Consider the following 26,839-nt stretch of genomic DNA (forward strand, 5'->3'; position numbering starts at 1 on the left):
GCCTCCCTGGACTCGTCTCTTTCTGCTTTGAGCCTGAGCCTCCCCCCCACGCCCACCCCCACCGTCCTCTCGTCTGTGAGCCCAGACACGGAGACAGTTGGGGCGGGGAAAGAAGAGGGGGCGGGGGGGGGGCAGTGAGAGCAGAGCACGGTTGGGGGTCAAGCCCGCCCCTTTCCCAGCCTCCCGAGTCTTTCTCAGCCCATCGGACCCACCCCTTACTCCCCCTCACACTCTGATTGAGAGTGAAGTTCTAAGAGCAGTTGGGGCATCTGCTTCCCTAAGCTCATCTCTGGAGATTCAAGGCCTAGCTAGACAGGGGTGGCCTGGAGTCTGATTGGAGGGTCCCACCCTTCTCGCGGCGTCGCTGTCCCAGGTGCTGAGCCAGGGCCCAGACCCGGGGGTCGGGGGGGGGAGGGGAGCTCCTCCTGTCAGTCTGGTAGAGGTCCTGGCAGCCCTTTCCCGTTCATAGTGTCGCTTTCCAAAGCTGCTTCTCTGTTCTTGTTGGGACAGGGATCAGGGCCACCAGGGCCCGGGAGGCGGCCAGCCGGCGGGAGGTGCGGACCCAGCCTCCACTGCTCCGTCGCCTAGAGAAAAAAGAGGCCCAGACCCTTCCCCCTCCCCTGCTGATCATCTGAACATGCGTACGGTGGGGGGAGGGGCAGCCCTTTGGCCAAAGGAGCGTGGCACCCAAAAAAGCACTGACTTTGAGACTCCCTATTTTTGTAGGACCACCTCCCCAAATGGCAGCTCTCCAAAAAGTGGAGCTTAGGGGAAACTGAGGAAGTATGGGGGAGGGCCTGTGAAAGGGGACAAGGAGCAAAAGCAGGTGAGGAATGCGGCTGGGGTAGAACACCAAGGCCACAATCACCCAGGCGTCTGCCCCCAGGAGTCCAGCCAGTCTGACTCTTGACCTTGACTCTTCTGCAGTCCTCTCCCCCTCACCCTGGCCCCTCAGCTACTCATCTCTGGCTTTGCCCTGCACAGCTGCGGGGGGGGGGGGGGAGGTGCCCCGCCTCTCCACACAAGCCCCACCCTCAGTCTTCAGCCAACATGCTCAGCCTTCTCCATCCAGACCAGCAGTCCTGGGGTGTGCCTCCCGGCCCGGCCACCGTAAAGGAGAGTGCCTTGTAAGAAGAGACCTTGCAGCGTCCCCACTGGGCTGTCCTCACCCAGCCCTGTACCTCTCTGGCTGCCCACCCCTTCCCTGGAGCAGCCTCCTGAGTCAGAGCAGCCTGGAAAGGAAAGCGTTCGGTCACGGGCCCTGTGGTCAGGAGGACATGGCCCCAGTCACTCAGTCACTCACAAGCTGTGTGTCCTTCGTGGGCAATGTTACCTCTCTCGGCCTGCTCCGTCTATAAAATGGGGGTGGGTGTGTGATAGAAAAATTTCCCTTCGTGAGCGGGAGGGTGACACTGAGTAAGGGCTGAGGACAGAATCTGGTCGCACCCCTTTTCCCTACCTGGTTTGGCCTGACGCTGTGGGAACCGGCCCCTTGCCAATAACTGCTGAGAAGCTGCGTCCTCATTGGCAGCAACCGCCTTGCCACCCCCGAATTCATACCCCAGTGTCCCCGCGGCGCAGAGAACAACCAATGCAGAAGGCCTGGGTTCAAGTCCCAGTTCTGTCACTAAGCAGCCATCTTGCCTTGGGCTGGCATCCCTTACCTCTGAGACTGCCCGTCCGCAGCATGGGAAGAAGGCACGGGCGGTCTTCCAGGGCTGTGAGGACCAAGCAACGTGCACTGCACCCAGGGGCCAGCCACTGTGTCTTCTCCCCTCCGGCTCCTCCTCCGTGTGAGTGATCCGAGATGTAACTCATACAGCGTGAGTTTGCCTGCCCCGTAATCTAACTTAGAACACTTTCTCCGCCCCCAGAAGAAACACTGGACCCGGTCCGGTGGCTCCCTCCTGCCTCCTGCCCCAAACCACCGATCTGCTTTCACCTTTGCCGGTTCTGGAAGCCTTATGTTAATGGAAGCATACTTCACGTAGCCTTTTATGTCTTGATTCTTTCACTTAGCATCCTGCTTTTTTCCAAAGATTTTATTTATTTATTTTTAGAGAGAGGGGAAGGAAAGGACAAAGAGAGGGAAACACAAGTGTGTTGTTACCTTTTTCGTGCCGTGCCCCCCAGAGGGGACCTGGCGTGCAATCCAGGCATGTGACCTGACTGGGAATCAAACCGGTAATCTTTTGGTTCACAGGCTGGTGCTCAATCCACTGAACCACACCAGTCTACGCTAGCATGATGTTTTCAAGGTTCATTTGCATACTGGTGTGCATCAGTACCTCATTTCTTTCTGGGGCTGAGTACTGTTTCATTATGGCTGTACCACAGTATGTTTATCCATTCATCAGATGATGGTGCCCACTTTTTTACTATTATGAATAATGCTGCTATGTACATTTGTGTACGGGTTTTTTCTTTTTAATATATTTTATTGATTATGCCATTACAGTTGTCCCATTTCCCCCCCTTCATTTCCCTCCATCCTACACTCCCCTCCCCCATCATCCTCCCCCTTTCGTTTATGTCCATGTCTCACAAGTTCTTTAGATTCTATATTTCCCCTACTATTCTTGCCCTCCCCCGTCTATTTTCTACCTACCGTCTATGCTACTTATTTTCTGTACCTTCTCCCCCCTTCTCTATCTCCCACTCCCCTGTTGCTAACCCTCCATGTGATCTTCATTTCTATGGTTCTGCTCCTGATCTAGCTGTCCTCTTAGTTTGCTTTTGTTTTAGGTGTGGTTGTTGATAACTGTGAGTTTGCTGTCCTTTCACTGTTCATCTTTTTTATCTTCTTTTTCTTAGATAAGTCCTTTTAACATTTCATATAATAAGGGCTTGGTGATGATGAACTCCTTGAATTTGACCTTCTCTGGGAAGCACTTTATCTGCCCTTCCATTCTAAATGAAAGCTTTGCTGGATAGAGCAATCTTGGATGTATGTCCTTGCATTTCATGACTTGGAATACTTCTTTCCAGCCCCTTCTTGCCTGTAAGGTCTCTTTTGAGAAATCCGCTGACAGTCTGATGGGAACTCCTTTGTAGGTGACTGTTCCCTTAGCTCTTGCTGCTTCTAGGATTCTCTCCTTCATTTTAATTTTGGCTAATGTAATTATGATGTGCCATGGTGTGTTCCTTCTTGGGTCCGCCTTCTTCGGGACTCTCTGAGCTTCCTGGATTTCCTGGAAGTCTATTACCTTTGCCAGATTGGGGAAGTTCTCCTTTATTATTTGTTCAAATAAGTTTTCCACTGGTGGCTGTTCCTTTCTCCCTTCTGGTACCCCTGTAATTCGGATGTTGGAGCGTTTAAAGATGTCCTGGAGGTTCCTAAGCCTGTCCTCATTTTTTTTGAATTCTTGTTTCTTTATTCTTTTCTGTTTGGTCATTTTTTTCTTGCTTCTGGTCCACTCCCTTGATTTGAGTCCCAGTTTCCTTCCCATCACTATTGGTTTCCTGTGCATTTCCCTTTGTTTCACTTAGTGTAGCCTTCATTTGTTCCTCTAATTTGTGACTAAAATCAACCAGTTCTGTGAGCATCCTGATCACCAGTGTTTTGAACTGTGCATCTGATAGGTTGGCTATCTCTTGGTCTCTTAGAAGTATTGGCTCTATGGCTTTGAGCTGTTCTGCTTGAGCCATAATGCTTTGGTCTGTTTGGTCCAGTTTCGTAGGAGGGGCAGAGGCTTAGGTGTTCACTGGGGCAGGGCCAACCAGTTGCTGGGTTTTGACGCTGTATGTGGGGGCAGGGCCAGAGAGGGGCAATTGCCTTTGTTATGCTCTCTCGGATTTCGGTCCCCTCTGCTGCTTCCCACAAACAAACCGGAACCCCCTGGTGCCAGCTCCCAGGTGTGTGGGCCTGTGCACCCTCCAGGACCCTGTGGGTCTCTCCAACAAACTCTCTGTGAACCTGGAAGCTTCTCTTGGCACCTTGACCCTGGAAGTTTTTTCAATTGGTGCTTTTTGGCTTTAATTCCTGTCACTGGGGCCCTAGCCTGTGCTGTCTGTCTCTCTGCTTGCTCCTTTGCCTGTTTTATCTGATTGTGAATGTGTGACCGGGGTCAGCCAGCCGCCTTGCGCCCCCACTGGGTCCACCTGTTGCCATCCCACGCCTGGGATTTGCCAACTGCCACCTGCATTCCTGAGTCTGTCAGGCAGCTTTTTCCTGCCTGAACCCCCTCTGACAGCCACTGATTCCACCCCTCTTACTGGTCTGGATGAATGGTTTGTTGTTGTCAGACTTCCGTACAGTTCAATTTTCTGTTGGGTTTTGTTACTAAAACTTTGTTGTCTTTAAACTTGGTTGTGTGAGGAGGCAGTGTTTCCACCTACGCCTCCATCTTGGCCGGAAGTATGTACAGGTTTTTTTAAAAAAGGATTTTATTTATTTTTAGAGAGAGAGGAAGGGAGGGAGAAAGAGAGGGAGAGAAACATCAATGTGTGGTTGCTTCTCACATGCCCCCTACTGGGGATCTGGCTTGCAACCCAGGCATGTGCCCTGACTGGAAAGCGAACTGGCGACCCTTTACTTTGCAGCACAGTGTTCAATCCCCCGAGCCACACCAGCCAGGAGTTGTGAAGATGATATGCTTTCAGTTCTCATAGGTAGATACTGTACCTAGAAATGGAGTCACTAGGTCATATGGTAACTTTGCATTTTGAGGAACTGCCAAGTTGTTTTCCAAAGTGATGGCAACATTTTATATTCTAAGTACTTCTCTTTTATAACAGTCAAGAGAGGAGTTAACTTTTGATTGTTCCCAGGCCCCTTTGAGAATCTGATGAGAGCCTCCTGCAATCTTCACCAAGGAGGAGAGTCGCTCAGAGCCTGTGAATATTTGCATATGCCCTCTGAACCCCAGTTGGGGAAGTGCTGTACCACGATGGAGTCCCAGTAGCTGTGGAGCTCAGGAAATGATGGCAGAACTGATTTGCTGCCACCCGCCCCTCTTCTCCCCCCAACAATGAACCATTGGCCCTGAACAGCCCCTGGCTTTTCTGGAATAAGTTCCCTGGAAGGTCTCCCCTGAAGATTGAGACCCTCAGAGCACACCTGGGACAGGGTCTCCTTTGTGTCTCCTTTATTTATTTTTGTCCCTCCACCCCTTTCTCTGCCTCTACCTTCCTGTCTCCATCTGTCTCCCATCTGTGACAGGCAGAGGAATGGCCCCAGGAGAGAGCCATGTCCTAATCCCTGGAACCTATGACTATGTTACCTTACCTAGCAAGGAGGGTTAAGGTTGCAGATGGAATTAAGGTGACTAATCAGCTGACCTTAAAATAAAGAGATTATCCTGGTTTATCCAGGTGGGCCCAATGTAAGCTCAAGGGTCCTTAAAAGTGGAAGAAGCTGACAGAAGTTTGGCAGAGGGTCCGAGCAATATGATCTGCAGACGCCCCAGCCTGGTGGTGCTGATGGGGGGTGAAGGAAGCAGAGCACTGAAGAATGAGGCTGACTTCTGGAAGCCGGAAAAGGCAAAGAACGGGTTCTGCCCTGGAGCCTCTGGAAAGGACCTCAACCCTGCCTAACCTTGAGTTAGCCCAGAAACCTGTGTCTGAAATCCAGCTCACAGAGCCAGCTATAATAACCATGTGCTGTCCGAAGCCATTACATTAGTGGTAATCGGGTGACATTGTCACTACATGACGTTTCATTTCACCTCTCCTTGTTTGGGTTGTGTGTCTTGTCCACCGCAGTGTAACTTCTATGAGGGCAGGTCTTTTGCACGTTCCTGGCTATATGCCCAAAGTCCGGAGCACAGGCCAGGCTCTCGGTCAACATTTGTCAAAGGGAAGATGGAAGGGGAGCCAACTGCCTTGCAAACCCGTGCCCGGAGCACCCTTGGCTCCAGTGCGTGTCCTTTTTCTGAATCCCTGTGCAGCCACCCTAATGCAGAGCCTTCACGCTGGTCTCCGGCCCCAGGATGTCCCCTCACCTCCAACCTACTGCTTGCCGCCTGAGACTGTGCCACAACTGGTGGTCCTGTGCCCCCCCGTGGTTCGTGGTCCCTCCTGTGCTCGGTGCCCCACGCTTGCAGGGTAACATGCCAAACCCGGAAGTTCCTTGCCCGCTGTGCAGGACCCAGCCCCCCGCAGCCCCGCCACTCCCTCCTGCTCCCAGGCGCCCCATGGCCTTCTAGCCGCTGGAGCTGAGCAGCGCTGCTCCCCCTGCGGGGGTGACTTTCCTCGGCCTCTCTTCTTTCTTTGCTGAAGGGTTTCCAGATCCCAGACCTCATCTCTTTCCACATCTCTATACTTATGTGCACCTTTTAAAGAACACAAAATTTGTCATAGCAATGTCATTACCACATCTAATAAAACAATTATTTCTTTTCTTTTAATATTTATTTATTTTTAGAAAGAGGGGAAAGAAGGGAGAAAGAGCAGGAGAGAAACACTGATGGGTGAGAGAAACATCCATCAGCGCCCCTCGAATGCCCCAACTAGGGACCTGGCTCACAACCCAGGCATGTGCCCTGATAGGGAATCAAACATATGACCTTTTGGTTTCCAAGCCAGCACTCAATCCACTGAGCCACATCAAGCAGGGCCAATTATTTCTTAATATTACTTAATACGTGGTCCATAATCAAATTTCCATGATTGTCTCCAAAATGTCTTTTTTTTTTAAATCAGGAACAAGGTCCATATGCCACATTTGGTTACGTCTTTTAAGAATCTAATGAGTCCTGGCTGGTGTAGCTCAGTGGATTGAGCACAGGCCTGCAAGCCAAAGGGTTGCTGGTTTGGTTCCCAGTCAGGGCACATGCCTGGGTTGTGGGGCCAGGTCCCTGGTAGGGAGTTTGTAAGAGGCAACCATGCATTGATGTTTCTCTCCCTTTCTCCTTCCCTTCCCCTCTAAAGATGAATAAAAATTTAAAAAAGAATCTAATTGAGGACTTCCGCCAAGATGGAGGAGTAGGTGGAAACACCTTGCGTCCGCGCACAACCAAATCTAAAAACAATAAAGTTTTAACAACAATAAACGCAACCAAACCACACAGAAAATCGACAATATGGAGTCCGAAAATAACGAACCCCTCAGCTAAACCGGTGAGAGGGGCAAAGCCAGCAGCGGAGCAGGTTGGCTAAAAAGATTCCCGACAGGGGTAGTGAGCAAGCAGCCGAAGGCGCGGATCCCAGGTACGGGCTAGCTACGGGCGGACACAGGGAAGAGGTGCAGCTGGCTGTTTGCGGTCGGTGGAGCATTTGCGTGCAGATAAACCAGTGAAGAGGCGAGCATTGGCACAGGGAGGCGGGCTCGCACATTTCCGCTCCGATAAACACGTGTGGGTGAGCGGAGAGGACCGCCATTGCTCCCTCTCTGACCCCGCCCCCACATATAGCATCACAAACCAGCGACCTGGGTGGCCCTGCCCTGGTAAACAAGTAAGGCTCCGCTCGTCATACTTAACGGGCACGAACAGACCAAAAATGGCTCAAGAACAACTCAGGGCCCCAGAGCCGATAAATCTAAGCGACGAAGAAATAGCCAAACTTTCAGATGCATAGTTCAAAACACTGGTGATCAGGATGCTCACAGAACTGGTTGATTTTAGTCACAAATTAGAGGAACACATGAAGGCTAAACTAATTGAACAGTAATGCACAGGAAACCAGTAGTAATGGAAAGGAAACTGGGACTCAAAACAAGGGAGTAGACCAGAAGGAAGGAAAAAATGACCAACCAGAAAAGAATGAAGAAACAAGAATTCAAAAAAATGAGGAGAGGCTTAGGAACCTCCAGGACATCTTTAAACGCTCCAACATTCAAATTATAGGGGTACCAGAAGGGGAAGAGGAACAGTCATGAATGGAAACCTTATTTGAACAAATAATAAAAGAGAACTTCCCCAATCTGGCAAAGGAAATAGACTTCCAGGAAATCTAGGAAGCTCAGAGAGTCCCGAAGAAGGTGGACCCAAGAAGGAACACACCAAGGCACATCATCATTACATTAGCCAAGATTAAAATGAAGGAGAGAATCCTAGAAGCAGCAAGAGATAAGGGAACAGTCACCTACAAAGGAGTTCCCATCAGACTGTCAGCGGATTTCTCAAAAGAGACCTTACAGGCAAGAAGGGGCTGGAAAGAAGTATTCCAAGTCATGAAAACGCAAGGACATACAACCAAGATTGCTCTATCCAGCAAAGCTTTCATTTAGAATGGAAGGACAGATAAAGTGCTTCTCAGATAAGACCAAATTCAAGGGGTTCATCATCACCAAGCCCTTATTATATGAAATGTTAAAGGGACTTACCTAAGAAAAAGAAGATAAAATAGATGAACAGTGAAAGGACAGCAAACTCACAGTTATCAACAACCACACTTAAAACAAAAGCAAATTAAGAGGACAGCTAGATCAGGAGCAGAACCATAGAAATGAAGATCTCATGGAGGATTAGCAACAGGGGAGTGGGAGGAGGAGAAGGGGGGAGAAGGTACAGAAAATAAGTAGCATAGACAGTAGATAGAAAATAGATAGGGAGGAGGGTAAGAATAGTATGGGAAATATAGAATCTAAAGAACTTGAGACACGTGTTCATGAACTAAAGGGGGGATGGTGGGGGAGGGGTGTGCAGGGTGGAGGGGAACGGAGGGGGGAGAAATAGAACCAATGTAATGGCATAATCAATAAAAAAATGTTAAAGGAAAAAAATAATCTAATTGAGAGCACCCCCTTACATGTCATTGAATTGTTGAAGAGAATGGAGAAATGTCCCCATGTTCTGGGTCTGTTTGGCGTTGCTGGTGTCATTGAATATGTTCCTCTACAAATGCGTTGGCCCTGGAGGTGTGGCGGGACTCGGCTCCACTTCCAGGGAAGACAGCTGTGCGGGAGGTGTGTGTGCGGCTGCACCGTTAGGGGGCCCGCACGGGATCTTGGCCATTTAATTTGGAGGTTCAGATTGGCAGACAATAAAAACTCCAAGTCAAAGGTGAGTAGTTAAGCACTTTATTAAGCAAGAGCAAAGAAAAAGCAAGAATCAAGATATTACATCTCCAGATGGGAAATCAACGACACCTGAACACAGACGCTGGGCATCCCGGAGATGCATTCGGGGTCCGCCTGGGAAAGTTCGGAGTGAAGTGTCCTTCCCTCGGGTGAGATTCCAAAGTCTCACTCTGGGGGCTCTGCTGAAATGTTTTAGACACAAGTGGCTACGGGCACCAAGGGCCTTTTGTTCACTTGATTGACCAACCATTCCCTCTGGGAGAATAGACAGTTCTTCCCCAAGGGAACAATCGGTGTTTACAGGTACTGAGTTAAAAAATAATGGTGCTTAGTCTTCCATGGAGAAGGGGCAGTTCTTCCCCAGGAAAGAGCACACCTATATTTCATTCTTACAGTAAAAGTTCACAGCTCAGGCATAAACACGGAGGATTCTTACTATTTCTTTAACCCGACAGCTGCATGGGGCATCTCTCCAGGAGATAATGTCTGGTTGGTCCTATGTTGTGACTCTAAGATAGGGTAGGGGCTTCCGATGGTGGCTACCTGATCCCTCCATTGTAAAATTCCCCATTAACCTTTCACTGATTGTTTTATTCATTGATGATAATTGCCTGACTCAACGATTTCATTAAGGGTTTCAAAAGTGGTGGTTATTAAAATTCTATCATTCCTTTCTAATTTACTAACTGAAAGTCTTTTTTTTTTTTAAGGTTTTTTATTTATTTGTTTGGAGACAGAGGGGAAGGGAGGGAGAAAGAGGGAGAGATACATCAACAGGTTGCCTCTCACACACCCCCATCTGGAGACCTGGCCTGCATCCCAGGCACGTGCCCTGACTGGGAATTGAACCTGTAACCCTTTGGTTTGCAGCCCACACTCAGTCCACTGAGCCACACCAGCCAGGGCTAGAAGTCTTTTGTAAAGAACTTTCCCTCATCAACTAGGACAGTTTGGTAACGTTGAAATACAATTCACACAGGGATAAATGTTGAAGTCCTTCCTTTAACTGCTAGTTTTCAGAGTGAGTTGTTGGTGCTCTATCCCAGGGGTTTCTCTCCCCCTGTTTCCCTGTGTCCTCATGTGCCCTTTAGTGTCACTCTGAACAGCACATATTGCATATTTAGTGTTTCAAGCACCTTCACTAATCTTTTTGACATTCAGATCGCCCTATTTTAGGTGGTGGGAGCTCTGTGTCCTTTTTGCTGTTACCCCATTCTTTGATATTTTTCCTTTCTGGCACAAGATGCCTCCACCTCATCCTGAGTATTTCCGGTCCTAGACCTGGAATCAGTTCTCCCTCCAAGAACCTGGGCATCAGGACATCTCATGGCTGTTGGATTGTTTACTGCTTCCAGGTTTCTCAGTGAAATACAAAGAACATTTTTGGAAAGATTTTATATATTAATTTAATTTTAAAAATAATTTATTTACTTTTAGAGAGAGGGGCGGGGAGGGAAAAAGAGAGGGAGAGACACATCAGTGTGTCAGAGAGACAGCCATCACCTCGTGCACGCCCCCCACTGGGGACTTGGCCTGCACTGTGGGCATGTGCCCTGACCAGGAATTGAACCAGTGACCCTTTGGTTCCTGGGACGATGCCCAACCCACTGAGCCGCACTACTCAGGGCATGAGAAGCAAACTTTTTACTTTACTAATTTTATTTTATATTTTTTGTTCTTTTGCTCTGAAAACAGTGACTCCTAAATGTATGTTAATATATACAATATGCCATAAAATAGTTTCAAATAATAACACTAATACTACTAAAAAGTACACTCCCCAATGAAATATAACATCTTTATTTGTCCTTAGCAAAAAACTAGCAATATTCCTCCTGTACAGAAAAAGTAGATAAATTGTACTTTGTTGAAATTTGAAATCTTTGTTTTTCAAAGGACACTATCAAAGAAGTAAAAAAAAAAAAAACCCACAGAAAGAGATAAAATATTTGCAAACTACAATATCTGATAGGAAACTTGAGTCCACAATACATTAGGGAAAAAAAAACCCGTCTCACAACTCAACAGTAAAAAGGCAAATAAGCCAAATGAAAGAACAAGGAAAGAATTTGAATAGAGATTTCTCCAAGGAAAATATATGGCCGGTAACCACATAAAAAGATGTTCAACATCGCTAGCCATCAGGGAAATGCAAATCAAAACCAGAGTGAGATACCACATCACGCCCACTAGGACTGCTATAGTTAGAAGACAAATAGTAAGTGATAGTGAGCAGATGAAAAATTGGAACTCTCACACATTGCTTGTGGGAATATAAAAGGGTGCAGCCACTGTGGGCAATAGTTTGGCAGTTCCTCACACCATTAAATGAGTTTCTGTAAGATCCAGCAATTCCACTTCTAGCTATACACCCAAGAGAATTGAAAATATATGCCCACACAACTTGTACACTAACATTTATAGCAGTACCACTTAAGTAGCCAAAAACTGGAAATAGCCCAAATTCCATCAAATTGTGGTATGTACAGCCAATAGAATATTATTTGACCATAAAAAGAATGAAGTACTGATACATGCGGCAACAGGGATGAACTTTGAAAACATTATGGTAAGTGAAAGTCACCAAACACAAAAGCTCACATATTGTATATTGTATGGTTCCATTAATATGCAATATCCAGAATAGATAAATCCATAGAGACACAATGTAGATCAGTGGTTGCCAGAGGCTTGGTGGGAGGGGAACTGGAGAGTGACTGCTAATGGGTAAGGGTTTCTTTTGGGGGTGATGAAAATGTTCTAAGATAGTGGCTATGGTTGCACAAGTTTTTGAATACATTAAAAACTCAACTTTATACTTTATTTTATTTAAAGATTTTAATTTTAGCCCTGGCTGGTGTAGCTCAGTGGATTGAGCAAAAGCCTGCAAACCAAAGGATCGGGGTTCGAGTCCCAGCCAGCGCACATGCCTGGGTTGCAGGCCAGTTCCCAGCAGGGGGCGCAGGAGAGGCAACCATACATTGATATGTCTCTCCCTTTCTCCTTCCCTTCCCCTCTAAAGATAAATAAATAAAATTTTTTAGAAGAAAATTAAGATTTTACTAGAAGGGGGAGGGAGGGAGATGGAGAGAAACATCAGTGTGTGGCTGCCTCTCACGTGGCCCCCACTGGGGACATGGCCCACAACCCAGGCATTTGCCCTGACTGGGAATCGAACCTGCAACCCTTTGGTTTACAGACCAAGCTCAATCCCCACCACTATGCCCACCAGGGCGTCAACTTTACTCTTTAGAAGTGTGATTTTTTTTTTTTTAGTATATGAATTATATCTCTAATAAAAAAATAATTGCTCCCCGCAGTTGCCCCCTAGAGCCCAAGGAGAACGCCAGGTACTTTGACCCGGCCCTTCCATTTTTCTTCTAGTTTCAGCGAGTGTGGAGACGGCAGCACCCAAATGCGCAGGCGCCCTTCTCGGTTGCAGGCGCGCAGGCCTGGTCCGGCCCACGTAGTGACTCCTCCCACTCTCCCGGGCCTGCACCGCCTCCTTCGCGCATGGACGTGGCCACGCTCCGGGGCCCGCCTCCTGGTGGGCTGTCGGAGGTGAGTGGGGCTGTACGCGGATTTGTTCCTTTATCACCGGGGCTTAAGCAGGCCCGGGGCTGGGAACTTTCAGTTGAGCCCCACGGGGAGCAGCCACCAGGCCTGGGCCAGCGCGGGCTTAGTTCCCTGTGCGCGGGAAGCCGCAGCCAGCGGCTTCAGCTGGAGGGCGGGCGCCCTAGAGCGGTTTGGCAGAGGGTTTCTGTCAAGGGCCACGTAGTAAGTATTTCGTGTTTTGCAGGCCAGTCTGTCACTACTCATCTCTGCTTTTGTAACACAGAAGCAGCCGCAGACAATGTATGAAGGAATGAATGTGGCCTGCCCCAGTAAAAACTACTTATAAACACTGAAATCTGAATCCCACATAATTTTTACATCATGAAATATTCTTTTGATTTATTTTTTATTTTATTATTATTATTTTTTTTTAGAGAGAGAGGGGAAGGGAAGGAGAAAGAGAAGGAGAGAAACATCAATGTGTGGTTGCCTCTCGGGCCCCCCACTGGGGACCTGGCCTGCAACCCAGGCATGTGCCCTGACTGGGAATCGAAGGGAGACCCTTTGGTTCACAGTCCACCCTCAGTCCACTGAGCTACACCAGACAGGGCTCTTTTGATTTAACTGTGTGAAAATACCATTCTTAGCCTGCTGGCTGAGGAAAACTGGTAGTGTTTTTCTGATCCCACTGTCCCTTTTCTGGCTCCTACACACACTAAGGTGAGAACGTTGCCATGATTCGAGGCCTGGAGACAAGTTCTTGGGTTCTACCACTCCCCATTCCAGGATCCCAAAGTGGCTGATCACCCTCCTGAGAAAGGGAACTAACCACCTGAGGACCAACCTATTTTGTCTTTGCAAACTATCACATAATTCCTTCTTCTTTTAAAAAAGGATTTGCTTATTTTAAAGATTTTATTTTATTTTATTTTTTAAAGATTTTATTTATTTATCGTTAGAGGGGAAGAGAAGGAGAGAGGGAGAGAAGTATCAATGTATGGTTGCCTCTCATGCATCCCTTGCTGGGAACTGGCCTGCAACCCAGGCATGTGCCCTGACTGGGAATCGAACCACAACCCTTTGGTTTGCAGGCTATTGCTCAATCCACTGAGCTACACCAGCCAGGGCAGATTTTATTTATTTTTAGAGAGAGGGGAAGGGAGGGAGAAAGAGAGGGAGAAAAACATCAAAGTGTGGTTGCCCCTCACGTACCCCCATCTGGGGACCTGGCTTGCAACCTGTCTGGGAACTGAACTGGTCACCCTTTGGTTCGAATGCCAACGCTCAATCCATTGAGCTACACCAGCCAGGGCTCTTTTTTTTTTTTTAAGATTTTATTTATTTATTTCTAGAGAGAGGGGAAGGGAGGAAGAGGGAAACACCAGTGTGTGGTTGCCTCTCACGTACCCCACACTGGGGTCCTGGCCTGCAACCCAGGCCCAGAGCAACCCTGGCCCTGACCAAGAATTGAACCAGCCACTCTTTGGTTCACAGGCTGTTACTCAATCCACTGAGCCACACGAGCCAGGACCAGAGTTTATTTTTAATTGTATAAATGGGAAACCTAATTATTTTGGGTCAAAAGTGTGCCTTCTTGCTGCTCTCAATTTCCACCTCTAACTAGAGCCTCCTTGACAAAGCTGGTTCATAGAGCTGGGGCTGTGTCTGGAGAGACAGCCACCTGGCTCCGCCCATTAGAGCGGACAGCCCTCCTCCCAGCTGTTCTTGCTCACTCCGTACAGGTACAACTGATGTGTTGCACCTGGTGCTTGTGGGTCTTCAGAGTGAGATGCGGGGACAGGATCTAGGTCAGTGCTATTCAGTAGAAATACAGTGTGGTTTTATGTGTTATTCTCAATTTTCTAGTAGCAATCTTTATAAAGTAAAAATAAGTGAAATTCATTTTAAACATGATTTTTTAAAAAGACTTTTTAGAGGGGAAGGGTGGGAGAAGGAGAGGGAGAGAGACATCAAGGTGTGGTTGTCTCTCACATGCCCCCTACTGGGGACTTGGCCAGCAACCCAGGCATGTGCCTTTACTGGGAATCCAACTGGCAACCCTTTGCTTCATAGTCTGATGTTCAAGCCACTGAGCCACACCAGCCAGGGATAAAGAAATCTTTTCATTCTCTTTTTGGTACGAAGTCTGAAGTGTGGTGTATAGCTTACACTCAAAGCACATCTTGCTCAGACTAGACACATTTTGAGTAATCTGATATTCACATGAGGCTGGCAGCTACCATACTGGATGGAGCAGATTTAGACCAACTGAAACAGGAACTGTGGGGAAACCTTGTGTGATTCCACAAGGGACGAAATGGCTGCTTAGCCTAAAGGCCTGGGAAACCTGAGTTAAGGTTGTGAGGGGGCCAGTGCAGAGGTGCCCCCTGCCAGCCAAGAGAAGGTGCCACCTCATGCCACCCCACCCCCAGACAGATCCTAGGCGGATTCCAGAGGTGAACAAAATGAGCTAATTTCCTCATTTACTGGTCAGTGTGGGAATATGTCACCTACACCCGTGTGTGCCTCAGCTAGTCAGTGACATGGAACTGGGTTTTGTGGTGGAGGGTGGAGCAGGGTATGGATTTTAGAACAGGAGGGTTAGCCATACGGACCCCAGTTGGTGGTTGGGTGCTGCCTCTGACCTCTCATGTTGGGGTCAGGGGTTGGAAGGGAAAAGACAAGCCAAGGGAAAGTAGCAGAAAACGTCAAGGACCTACAACTGAAAATAGAGGGGACTTTAGTTCTAGGAGAAGCAGGAGTTTCATCACTTCAAGCTTTTTTAAAAAAACATTTTACTTATTTATTTTTAGAGAGGAAGGGAAGGAGAGAGGGAGAGAAGTATCAATGTATGGTTGCCTCTTGGGTGTCCCCTGCTGGGAACTGGCCTGCAACCCAGGCACGTGCCCTGACTGGGAATCCAACCTCGATCCCTTGGTTCACAGGCCCACACTCAGTCCACTGAGCTACATCAACCAGGGCTCACTTCAAGCTTTTAAATGACAGCTTTTGGGGCTCTGATTGGTGTGGTTCAGTGGATTGAGTGCTGGCCTACAAACCAAAGGGCCACCGGTTCATTTCCCAGTCAGGGAACATGCCTGGGTTGCTGGCCAGGTCCCCCGGTGAGGGGCGTCTGAGAGGTAACCCATGCATTGATGTTTTTCTCCTTATCTTCTAAAAATAAATAAATGATCAACTTTTTGATGCCCCATTTTGGGGGGCAGGTGGACAAGGAGAGGCCTTTTTCCATTTGATTCCTCCATCCCTCTTGCTGCCACAGGGGCACACGCTCTCCGAGCCCTACTCCAAGGAAGGACTTCTTCAGTCAAGGTCTCCCCAAAACCTGTGGGGCCCTAGCCTAGGTTGTTGCTTTGGGGAACATATGACTAAGATTAGGTAAAATTGGGAACATCTGATTTGGGGAGGCTGTGCGGCCCCACCCTTCCTCCTCACCGGCTGGCTTATCAGAGACAGCTGTGAGGGGAGGGGCACCTAGAGTGTCCTTTCCCCCCAAATCTAACCTTTGTTTTGCCTGATGGGGATGCTTCCCCAGGCCCCCCACTGACTCACATCTGAGTCAGTGAGGCAATTTGGGGCAGTGCTTCTGACCACCCCGCCTTTTGAGCCATCCCCTGGGGGCCTGCAGCCTCTGGGAGAAAGCAGTGGGGCCCTGAATTCAGGAAGTGAAACTGCGGCCAGATGCACACGAGCACACAGAAATCAGTCACCGGGGTTCTCCAAGGATCGCCCGGGGTCACCTGCGAGGAAGCCCACATGCAGTCAGGGCAGGAGGGCCTGGGCTGTGGGCCAGGAGCGAACATCCGAGGAAAAGCAGTTCCACAGCAGAGAGGGAAGACAGACCGGAGGTGAGACAGACAGCCAAACTGGCTCTGGCCATATTTATTACAAAACTGTGATTACAAATCTAGTGTAGAAAAGACCCCTGACAGCCTCTGACACCTTCAGTGCCCCCACCCCACACAGCCCCTCCTTCAGCTGCACATGGAGGGCTCAGATTCGAAGGTCCCCAGCCAGGAGGGCTCCATGCCGGGCAGGTGTGAGGGGCAGGTAGGCGCCCCTGGCTTGGTCTAGAATGTACAGTGGGTCGCACAGGGTGCTCGGGTCAAAGCCCTCCTTTGCCATGCGGACCTTCTGCTGCTTGAAGGTCTCTGTGGTGGCCAGAGACTCCTGGGGAGAGGGTGTCAAAGGGAGCTGAAGAAAGGGGTACTCTACCCAGATGGCTCAGGTGAGTTGCCTAAATTTTATTAAGGGGCATGTCTGGGGGCAGTGGGTAATGATGTCAGGGTTTAGGGAAGGAGGTGACAGGGAAGGGAAAGGGCCAAACCTGGACAAATGAAGGAGTGAGGAGCGTGTCTGGGAAGGAGGTGTTCGTTTCTTCAGAGTATATTATGTGGGGGCCCCTTTGTGGGGTTTGGGAGCTACGGACTGCCACGCATATGTGGGGTGAGAGATCACAGCAGGCATGGGCGGTTACCTGGAGCCTTAGGAACCGGGGCCAGGCATAAGGCGGCAAGTTCTCAGAAACATGGGTGTAGAGCTGCACAAGGTCCAACGAGTTGGGGGGACGCAGAACCAGGGCCGCCATTCCTGCCCTGCCTTCGTGCCCTGGGGTTGTGGGGGCAAGGCTCAGCCTCATGTTCCCTGGGCCCAAGTCATACCAATCCTGGGAAATGGGCCAGGTCCCCCCCACCCCCCACGGCTGGGCACCTGGCACAGTGACGCCATAGACGTTCACCTCCTGGAGGAAGTCCAGGGCCTCCAAGGCCTCTGCCACCTCCGTCGTGGCCACGTTCTCCCCCTTCCACCTGCCGGGAGTGCAGAGATACAAAACCAGGAGTCAGGGGACAGGGCCTGAGGAGTTGGGAGGGAGGGAATATCAGGGACGAGGTCAGGGTGCCAGATGGTCACTGGGAAGTGGTGTCTAGCAGCTCTGAGGTGAGAGGGGAGGTGAGGAGCTGGGTTGGGGCAGATTAGCGACCTGAGGTTTAGGGGCCTGGGCTGGAGATCAGAAGCCCAGGAAGGAGGCAGGAAGTTAGGGACAGAGACCTGAAGGTGTCCCCAGTGCGATCATGGAAGCGAAGGAAGCCTTGGTCATCGCAGACCAGCAGGTCTCCAGTGTTGAAGAAAACATCCCCAGGCCGGAAAACATCCTTGATCAGCTTTCCCTTGGCCAGCTCTGGGTCCCCAGCGTAGCCCAGGAACGGGGACTGCTGGCTCACTGGGGTCACCAGCAGCCCCGGTTCACCTGGCAGAGTCACTGGGGTCAGGGGTGGCTGCCCCCCTTGCCTCTTGCCCCATTCTCCAATGCTGATCCTCCTTTGCCAGCTTTCCCACCCCACCTACCCTGCCTGAGCACAAACCTGGAGATGTGGTCACACAGTGCCCTCGGGTGTCCCGAAGTGGCTCCCCTGTGGTGACATCATAGCGAATCAAAGAGAAGGGGAAGACACGCTGGGGGAAGGGAGACCCAGGCACTGAGTCACTTCAACTGCGTGAGTGCCCCCCCAGCCAACCCCTGCTATCAAGGGGTCTCCAGTTTCCTTCCTACTCCTCACCTTGTAAAGCCAGGAAGCTCGGCCCACAGCACCTCGCTGTCCTGTGTAGTTGAAAGTGGCCACGTTGCCTTCTGTCAGTCCATACGTCTCCAGCACCTGCAGGGGCCCGAAGCGCCGCACAAAACGCTCCCAGGTATCTGGGCGCAGCCCACTGCCCACTGCCAGCCGGACCTTATGTCCATGTTCTGCCTGACTCTGAGGAGTGCAGAGAGGGGCAGGAGCTTCAACACCAACATGCCAGCTCCCCAAAGTGAAGTCCTGTTCCCCATTCCCTAGAAACCCTTTCCACTGTGGTGCTCAACGGCCTACGCGTCAGAGGTCCCACAGCGCCAGGCTCCCTTCCTGACCCCGCTACTTTCTTCTTGTTGCATCTCCCTCCGACTCCCAGACAACTGTCACAGTGTCTCCTGTCAACTGCCCATCTCCCTGCCTTGGTGGCTCAGCCCAGCATCTGCGCCCACGCACCGGGGGCTGGTTGACAAGATATCGGCATAATTCCCCGATGTACTGGAACACGGTCACCCTGTGTTTCTGGCAGTCCTCCCAGAACTGGCTAGCCGAGAACTTGGACTTCAGCACCACTGTGGCCCCTGCCAAAGTCGAGAGGGAGGAAGGAGGTGAGGTTAAGGGCTGCAGGGGGAGCCCCAACCCACTTCTTCCCAACACTAGCCTTCACTGCAGCGCAGCTTCCCTGTGGCATTCCCACTTGTGGGTGGGCATGCCGAGCTGGCCCTCTGCCATCTCTCTCTGTGCCTCAGAGAAGTTAATGCCCTTTTCCTCTCCCTGTCCCCAAGAAGTCCATCTCTATTTCCTCCCCCAGTCCCAGCCCTCTTTCTTTGCCTCTTCCTGGGCTGACACTTCCATCCCCTTGCCCGTGGACTCCAGAGTTCTGTGACCCATGTGACCTCCGGAAACCGCTCAGTCTGCAGGTCCCTGCAGGTAACATTTCTCCATTGTAACAGGAGCTCCTGGACAGTAGGCCCTACCCCCTCCTTGCTTGGAATTTTCTACCTGAAGGACTCAGGGGCACCCCAAGCTAGCAGCGCAGCAGGTCCTTGCTAAACAATGTTCTAAAGGACTGAAAGGGGGTTGGGTGGGGGAGACTGACCAATGCCCAAGCAGCCCACAATGCCCAACAGGGAGCCGGCCATGTGGTAGAGTGGGAGGGCCAGGTAGATCACATCCTCCTGGTGGGCACCACACATCTGGTAGAACCCCTGGCACTGCAGGACCTTCAGGTGACTGATCCGAGCAGCCTTAGGGAGGCCTAAGGGTGGGAGGAGACCAGGGGAAGGGGCTCAGCTCCAAGCTCTGCCTCCCCCTCTGCTCCTGCTGGGTTTCCCACAGAAAGAGGCAGAGGCAGGAATGGAAGCTGAGAAGGGAAGCCGGACTGCCTTGGAGATGTAGGGAGTTCAGGGAGGTGGAGAAATCATCAGGGGTGGGAGAAGTGGCAAGGGAGGATATGGATGATGCTGGGATTAGCACCTTATCTGGGGGTGGCGGGGAGGCAGTCTGAAGGGGTGGCCTGGGAGCTGAGGAGTCCCTGTTCTTGTCCCCAGACCCTTGCCTTCCTCTGCGCCTTAGTTTCTGGGAAGTAAGCATGGTGTCCAGCCCTCACCAGTAGTGCCAGAGGTGAAGATGTACAGGCACGTGTCCATTATGCTCTGGGGAGCAGATAGGTACCCAGGCACAGGCCCGTCCAATTCAGCCGAGACCTCAGCCAACAGATCGCTGATTCCAGCAGAATGGGCTTCAGGCCCTGCAGCCCACAGGTGGAGCCCCATGGCTTTCAGGGCTAGCAGGTCAGGCTCCAGTGACTCCAGGAACTCTGGATGCGGTAGGAAAGGGCCGAGCTCCATGGCTCCCCCTCCCGTCACCCAGAAGCCTTCCCTACCCTCTAACCTATTTGTGCCGCCACTCTCCCCGTTCTGCACTGCTTTTGGGTGAAAATGAAGAATATGGACATCCCATCACAGACTTGAGACCTGGAGCCTGACTTTTTGGGAATGGGGGGGTAACCAAAGAAAGACCTAGCTCCATCTCTTCGTAAATCCAGAGATGTATCCCCACCCACTGCAAACCCCAAGATAACTTCCTCGGTCCCTTTGTGGCCCAACCCCTCCAACTTGTGGCACGCCTCTTTCCTGCAGACACCGCCCCGCCCCGCGGGGCGCTCCAGCCTTACCTGGCGCCAGCACCAGCGCGCTCGCGCCGCAGCTGCGGAGGCAATGCAGCAGGGGTCCCCGGCGCAGGGCGGTGGGCACAAAGGCCGTACACAGGCCAGCCTTGGCTAGCCCGAACCAAAGCCACAAGAACTCCGGGGAAGCAGGAAGGAGCAGCGCCACGGTGGCTCCGGGTGCCAGAGGGGCCGCGCCATTCCCATCCCTCGCGGCCTGCACCTCCCCGCTTCCGACTGCTCCCTCGCCTTCCCGGGCGCCCCCTGAAGCGCAGCCGCTGACCCCTCCCCAGCCCCGGGCGCGCAGGAAGGCGCGTGCCGCTCGATTGCTCTGGCGCTCGGCCTCAGCGTAGCTGAAGCACTGAGCGCCGTGGATGAGAAAGGTGTGCGCCGGCTGCTGGCGAGCCAGTTGTGCGAGGCGCCAGGCCAGGCTGCAACCCCCCTCGGGACCCTGCGGGTCGGCTGTGGCCGCGGCCAGGGCGCGTGCTTGGAGCTCGCGTTTGCAGCGTAGGGCGCGCACCGTGAAGGCCAAGTCTGCTGCCAGCCAGCGCCACTGAGGCCAGAGGTGCAGCAGTAGCGGCAACAGCAGCAACAGGAGCAGCAGCAGGAGGGTAGCCATGGTGCCCTCTTCTTGGTCTCGGCGCCGACTGGCCCCAGCCGTTCGCAGTCAGCCCTGCTACTCGCGTCTGAAAAACTGGGACCTCTCGTTCTGTCCGTGAGACCGCTCCTTCACGGGAGCGTGCGTGCGCTGGCACACGCCCCTTCCCACTGGAGGAGAGCGGGGGCGGAGGGGGGGACGGCCCCAGCACTCCTGGCCTCCCCACCCCCAAGCCCCGCCCTGGAAGCCCTCCCTCCCGGCTACTTGCCCTCACCCCACCAGGTTCTGGGCGGTGCTCTCACCTTCCCTCAATCTCAGGGTCATCTTTTAGGTTCCTTCTCAAGGGCGATTTAGGCATCTGGGGGGACTTTGGTGTCCAGGTCCGAGAACCAGGGCTTTTGGACCAAAGTCCATCTGATCCAAACTCATTGGCACTCGGAACAAGAGGGTGCCACTGCCCCGTCCCAAAAGACTGAAGTCGACCCCTTGCCTGTGTGGTGCTGCCAAGTCCCGACGTGGTAGCCAGACCCACGCCTGAAGGGATGGGTGGAGGCTGAGAGTTAAGTAGGGGAAAGGTGGAGGCCCAGCCAGCCAGATTTCTGGAGGGGCCACGTTGGAGGCCCCTCCCTTTGGACAAGCTACAATAATTGGGGCCAGCCAGCCAATGCTTTCCATCCTGGTTTTAATTGGGGCAGAGGAAACTGGGGAAGGAGAGAGGACGGAAAAGAGGCCTCGGGCGGTTCAGGCTTTCAAAAGGAGGAGCCGCAGTGTTGAGGGAGTGGAGAGCCCGGATTCTGAGACGAGCTTTCAGACGGAACTGGAGCGGTCTCCGTCACCCTGAACTTGACTTCTCTTCGCCTGGCCACCCAACCTCCCTGGACAGCAGGGGAACGAAGGCACAGCCAAGGAGCTCTTCCTGCGGGTGCACAGGCTGCGAAGAAAGGGAGCCTCCCCCCTGGTCACCGAACTCTCTGCACGTGTCCTTCGGGGTCAGATGGGGCCTGCCTCGACCCGGGCACTTAGTCCCCTCAGAGCTGGCATCTGTCCTTACTCAATGGAGTATGACTGATTCTAGCTTTTGGAAGTCTCTAATTCTTAAGGGATGGTTAAGGGCAGGCCTCACCCTATTGGGAATTGGAGCATCAATCCCTGCCTAGACAGGTGGCAGCTGGAATGATGTCGGTGCTGGAGGGCAAAGCCAAGCCTCCTCTGCTTCAGACAAAAGGGGAAGGCAGGAAGGGAAATTGTGAAGCCACAGCGGGGGTGCCAAATGAGACTACCTGTACATGCACAGGGCAAATGGGGGGAGCAACTCTGGCACAAGAGGTTCTGGCTTGTTTTATTGTCATTTAAAAACAGCTTTTAAAACACGATTATCTCTGGGGGAAAAAAACCAAGGCAATGGGACCGACCGACAGTTCCGTGGACCGTGTCTCTGCCACTCCCTGGGGCTCCGGCCCACCCAACCCGAGGCACCCACTTCAGGCCAACACAAGCCTCCTGGGCACACCAGGTGGGGCTGTGACCTCCCTGTCAGGTTCCTTCCTACACACTTGTGGCACTGACCCCTTGGAAAGAAACAGGCAGCAAGAAATTGTCACTGATTAAGTGCCCCTTTCATTCCGGTGTATGGAAAGCAACTATAAAATGCCCATTCGGGGCAAATCAAGACCTGAAGGGGGGACATGAGAGGGGGCATCAGAAGGGACACTTGCACACTTAAGTCTTTCCTCGTCTCTCTGGCCAGCTGCCCCTTTGCCATTTCTCCTCTTGGTTTAATAGCTCTTTGGGAGGCTGGGGGAGGGGCAGGGTCCTAAGGACTTCCTCCACCATCCAGGTTTTGCACAACTTCTGGCTTTAGCAGGAACCCAAGTATTGGTGGGAGCAGCAGTGTGATGGGCTGGAGGCCCCAGGGAGCGCGGGGGGAGGGCTGGGGGCTGCATGGCAGCTCATCAGGCTTCCCAGCAGGTGAGTGTTGGGATGGGGGAGAAGGTGTCTCCCCTGCGATCTCCTCAGTCCCTATTAAACCTTCGATTCTCCAAGGAGGGGAGGGTAGTCCAACTAGGGGTGGGATGGGCGCACGAGCCTCAGTCACTGTCAGACCCCACTGCAGAAGACCCCTTCCGTTTCCTCTTGGTGGGCTTGGGTTTTGTGTCTTCTTCCTCCTGCAAGAGATCGAAAGGGGGTGTCATTAGCCTAACAACTGCTGCCCCGACTCTACCTGCACCCCACGCTCCTCTTCCTGTGCACTGGTTCGGGGTCTCACCGAGGCACTGCTGGAACCAGACTCTTCCTCAGCATTGGGGGGCTGTGTGGCATTCTTTCGACTCCGGGGGCTGGACAGAGCTGCTTTTCGCCGGCTCTTGGGTGGCTTGGTGGAAGAGTCCTCATACTCCTCGGCCAGGGAGAAGAGGTCACTGAACCTGAGGGAAAGGAGTGCGTGCTCTCAGAGTGGGGGGCCTCTGGCCCTCTGACCTTCCTTCCATCTCTGCCCCACGGTCTATTTCTCTTCAGCCCCACAGTCTTACTGGTCCTGAAGTTTGTGTCCCCAGCTGGCCCCCTCCCTAGGCCTTTTCCTACTCTTTCCCAAGGAGCCTCACTTCATCTTGTGGGCTTCATCACAGCTCGCCTGGACGTGCTGCAGAGCCTGGAGAATTGGGGTCTGGCTGAAAACTAGAGAGAGAAGGAAGAGACAGCAGGAAAGGAAGAAGAGTCAGATTTCTGGGAGTCAGATAATCAGCACCCAGGGGTGATTTTCTCCTCTCCTGCCCCCACCCGACTCAGGGTGGTGTGAGCTGGGGCAGCACCAGGCGTGCTAGACTCAGGGAGGGCTGGAAAGCATACAGTTCTGCTTGGTGTTGGTCAGGTTAAGACGCAGGTTGTCCAGATGCTCCAGGATCTGCTCCAGAGTCAGCTGGGCCAGCTTGCTGCTGGAGCTCCTCAGGCTGCAGGCAAGTCAGGAGAACCAGATCCTGAGTTGGAAGTGAGGACTCCAGGAGTGCAAGACACTCTCCCCAACCAGGGTCCCTCCTGAAGTCAGAAGCAGCCCACAGAGGAAGGACAGAGGGCTGGGAGGGCTAGGGTGGGATCCAGGAGGTGAATTAGAATAGGGACCAGCCACAGAGCACTAGGAAGAGGGGAAGGGGCCACATGGTCCTGCAGGCCATGAAACTTCAGACCACTAGATGTCACCCAAGAGCCAGGCAGGGACAGCATGGACTGCCATGGCCTGTGGAGAGTGGCAGCCTGGCCTGGAGGGTCCCGCAGGGCCTACTCCCACCTTTGCCTCTTTCGTGGAAGGCTATTGTTCTTGATGAGCAGGGACTTGATGTGTTCGGCCAGCAGCTCGTCGTGCTTCATGCACCAATGTCGCAGGATGCTGGTGGTGAACTGGTCATCAGGGTGGCAGGGCCGGCTCAGCACCATCTTTACCATCTCCTCGCTGGGCCTGGGGTCGTGAGAGGGGCCATGGGCATCCTGCTCACAATACTGGCCTTAGGAGCCGCTGGGTCTCTCCCAGTACTTATTTCCCAAACCGCAGCCTGCCTCACCCCTGCCCCACCCCTGCTGCAGCTTCCTAGTCTCACATCCCTCTCCCTCTTCTCTTTGGGCAAGGAATGCCTGGTTTCATCCTTTGCAGAAGGCAGGAGACAAGAAGTGAGACTCTTTAGTTTCTGTGGTAGTAGAAGGTGCGTGTGTGTGTGTGAAAAGAAGCCTCCACATATCCCCCATTTTGCCCAAAACAGTCAGGAAACGGCCCGGGAGGTAAAAGGACAGCAAGTGGTGTGTGAATGCGGCCCCACCCCCGCACGCCAGATCTGTAGGCCGCCCTGGTATCCCGTCTGGGGAAGGCACGAGGGAGGGGTGTGAAGCCATAGCCTCCACAGGGCCCTCCAACTTTTCTACTTCTTTTAGGACACTAGGCACCACTTCTGGTCTCTCAGGCAAGAGTGGAGAAAGGGTGGAAGGAAGACAACAAGGTAGGAAGGAAAAGGCATGCAGCTGTCGCCCCATTTATGTGGGGCTGTTGCAACAGTGCCTGTGATGGAGGGAGGGGCCTTGGCCTTCTCTGCCTCTCTGCTCCACCTGAGCCCGAGCCCCAGCCCCAGCCCGGAGCACTGCACGGCCGGTCGAGGAAGGGGGTGGCGTGTGACCCCTCTGCTCTGACCCTTCCTCCTCGTGTGGTGGCCTCAGGAGCCTGGGGGAGGGGAGCAGAAGCCACTGGGATTAGAACTGCTGTGGCAGCAGGAAACAGGGATGTCCGGTCCCACCTCCAGGGCAGCTCCTGGTGGGCAGGGGGGTAAAGTCAAGAGGAAGCCCAGATCCCAGGGGAGCTGCTTATTTGTAAATCACTACGGGAAGGGCAGAATAAGTCTGTGTCAACAATGGGAAAAAACATGGCCAAAGGGGCAGGACTAAAGCCCCAGATTCAGTAGCATCTCTTGGTGTGTTGGACCGGTGGCTTGTTAACTCCTGGGGTAGAACTCACTTCTCTCTCCGGAGCTGAAGCAGGAGGCAAGACAAGGCCTCTGGGTGCTCTGTGGGGAAAGGGCAGAGGCCATTCAGAGGGATGTATAATTCCAGGAAGACAACCTCGCACCTCTCCCATCCCCCAACTGCCACTGGGAGGAGCAAAAGTAATCTTCAGGAACCAGGAAGACCAATCTCCTCCCCCATTCCTGTAAAACCCTGGGCCACTGTAGCCCCAGCCCAGCGCCTGACTCAAAAGGGCCTGCAGGACTCCGCTGAGAGCACAAGTGAGCCTGCCCCTCCACAGGGCACTCGGGTGGGAAAGGGAGCAATGGGTCTGGGCTCATGTAGGTACCTACAGGCCTCAGTCTTGCTCCAGCCAGACTGGGAGTGTCCCATCACCATGCTCCCCACCCACGACCCTACTCACCCTTGTATTTGAGGTGCTGCAAGATGGGGATGATGGTCTCTAGAGGGATGTTGTGAGCCAGGAAGAGCTGCCAGGCACAGTACTGCTCAAAAGTCTCCCAGTCTAAGCTCTGGACTGTGAGAGACAGTGAAGAGACAGTTTTTTAAATCTTTTTTTGTTTGTTTTTTATTTTTCTATTTTAGAGAGAGACGGAAGGGAAAGAGAAAAACACATTAATTTCTTGTTCCACTTATTTATGCATTCACTGGTTGATTCTTGTTTGTGCCCTGACAGGGGTTGAACCCACAACCTTGGCATATTAGGGATAACACTCTAACCAACTGAGCTACCCAGCCGGGGCATGAAGAGACATTAAATTTTCTCCCCCACATCTCTCCCTTAACAACCTGCACCCCAATCCTAAGCCTACAGATACTCTTCCTTTCCACAAAAAGCATATTTCCAAAGCCTTCAGATAGTTTCTGTACTCCCATCAGCCCTGAGGCTGGAGGCTATCTTTCCATTGTACAGAGCGAGAAACAGACCCAGAAAGACATGGCCCAAGACCACCCAGCAGGGCGCAGCGCTGTTCTACCCCATTCTCAGTCCCAGAAGCAGCTTTCCTGTTACTACACAAGCGCTGCCACCCCATCTTCTACCAAGGTTACTAAAGGGTCTGCTCACTTACTGAGTATGTTGAGGACTGAGTCTTTTCGAAACATGACCAGGTTCCCCATCATCACATGGCAGACCAGCTCCTGGAGCTGAGGAGTAGGAGGAAGAAGGCATAACCCATTGGTTCTGAAAGGGGCCGGGAAGATGGTATGGAAGGAGAAGCAGGAAGGCTCATATGGGGGAAAACCAGAGGAAGTGAAAACCTAGTTTAAAAGGACGAGGGGAAAGGACATATATGAATGCTAGGGTCTCTCAGTGGTACCTACAGGCCCATCTGGGGCAAATATAGTTAAGAAAAACCATCCGTCACACTCTGAAGCAAGATAATGGGCAACTTCTCTCCCAGGCTACAGTCTGGGCTTCTGACCATCCCAGCCTGTGCCTGAGGAGGAGGGAAGGGCCACGGGAGGTGGAGCTT

The 26,839-nt window shown here is 52.2% G+C and overlaps 2 protein-coding genes across 2 annotated transcripts in view; both read right to left on the reverse strand.

Annotated features, from left to right (window-relative positions):
- Positions 1-16,391: 16,391 nt before the first annotated feature.
- Positions 16,392-22,076, reverse strand: SLC27A3 (solute carrier family 27 member 3). The gene is made up of 10 exons (XM_037162439.2): positions 20,279-22,076; positions 19,712-19,921; positions 19,202-19,360; positions 18,559-18,683; positions 18,094-18,288; positions 17,899-17,989; positions 17,585-17,783; positions 17,246-17,343; positions 17,013-17,143; positions 16,392-16,705 (listed from the first exon to the last, which is right to left on the reverse strand). Exons 1-10 carry the CDS (start codon positions 20,886-20,888, stop codon positions 16,529-16,531), a joined length of 1,995 nt encoding a protein of 664 aa, XP_037018334.1. The 5' UTR covers positions 20,889-22,076; the 3' UTR covers positions 16,392-16,528.
- A 104-nt stretch (positions 22,077-22,180) lies between these two features.
- INTS3 (integrator complex subunit 3) overlaps positions 22,181-26,839 on the reverse strand; it is a 37,837-nt gene continuing 33,178 nt past the window's right edge. The window contains exons 23-30 of the mRNA XM_037162438.2: positions 26,435-26,510; positions 25,768-25,881; positions 25,357-25,405; positions 24,148-24,315; positions 23,712-23,812; positions 23,468-23,540; positions 23,134-23,290; positions 22,181-23,032 (exon numbers count right to left, since the gene is read on the reverse strand). Coding sequence (XP_037018333.1) covers positions 22,955-23,032; positions 23,134-23,290; positions 23,468-23,540; positions 23,712-23,812; positions 24,148-24,315; positions 25,357-25,405; positions 25,768-25,881; positions 26,435-26,510 — 816 coding nt within the window. The 3' untranslated portion in view covers positions 22,181-22,954. The remainder of the gene's footprint in view (positions 23,033-23,133; positions 23,291-23,467; positions 23,541-23,711; positions 23,813-24,147; positions 24,316-25,356; positions 25,406-25,767; positions 25,882-26,434; positions 26,511-26,839) is intronic.

This window comes from Artibeus jamaicensis, unplaced genomic scaffold, assembly GCF_021234435.1.
Source record: "Artibeus jamaicensis isolate MK-2021 breed Jamaican fruit bat unplaced genomic scaffold, CSHL_Jam_final contig_447, whole genome shotgun sequence".
NCBI classification, from domain to species: domain Eukaryota; kingdom Metazoa; phylum Chordata; class Mammalia; order Chiroptera; family Phyllostomidae; genus Artibeus; species Artibeus jamaicensis.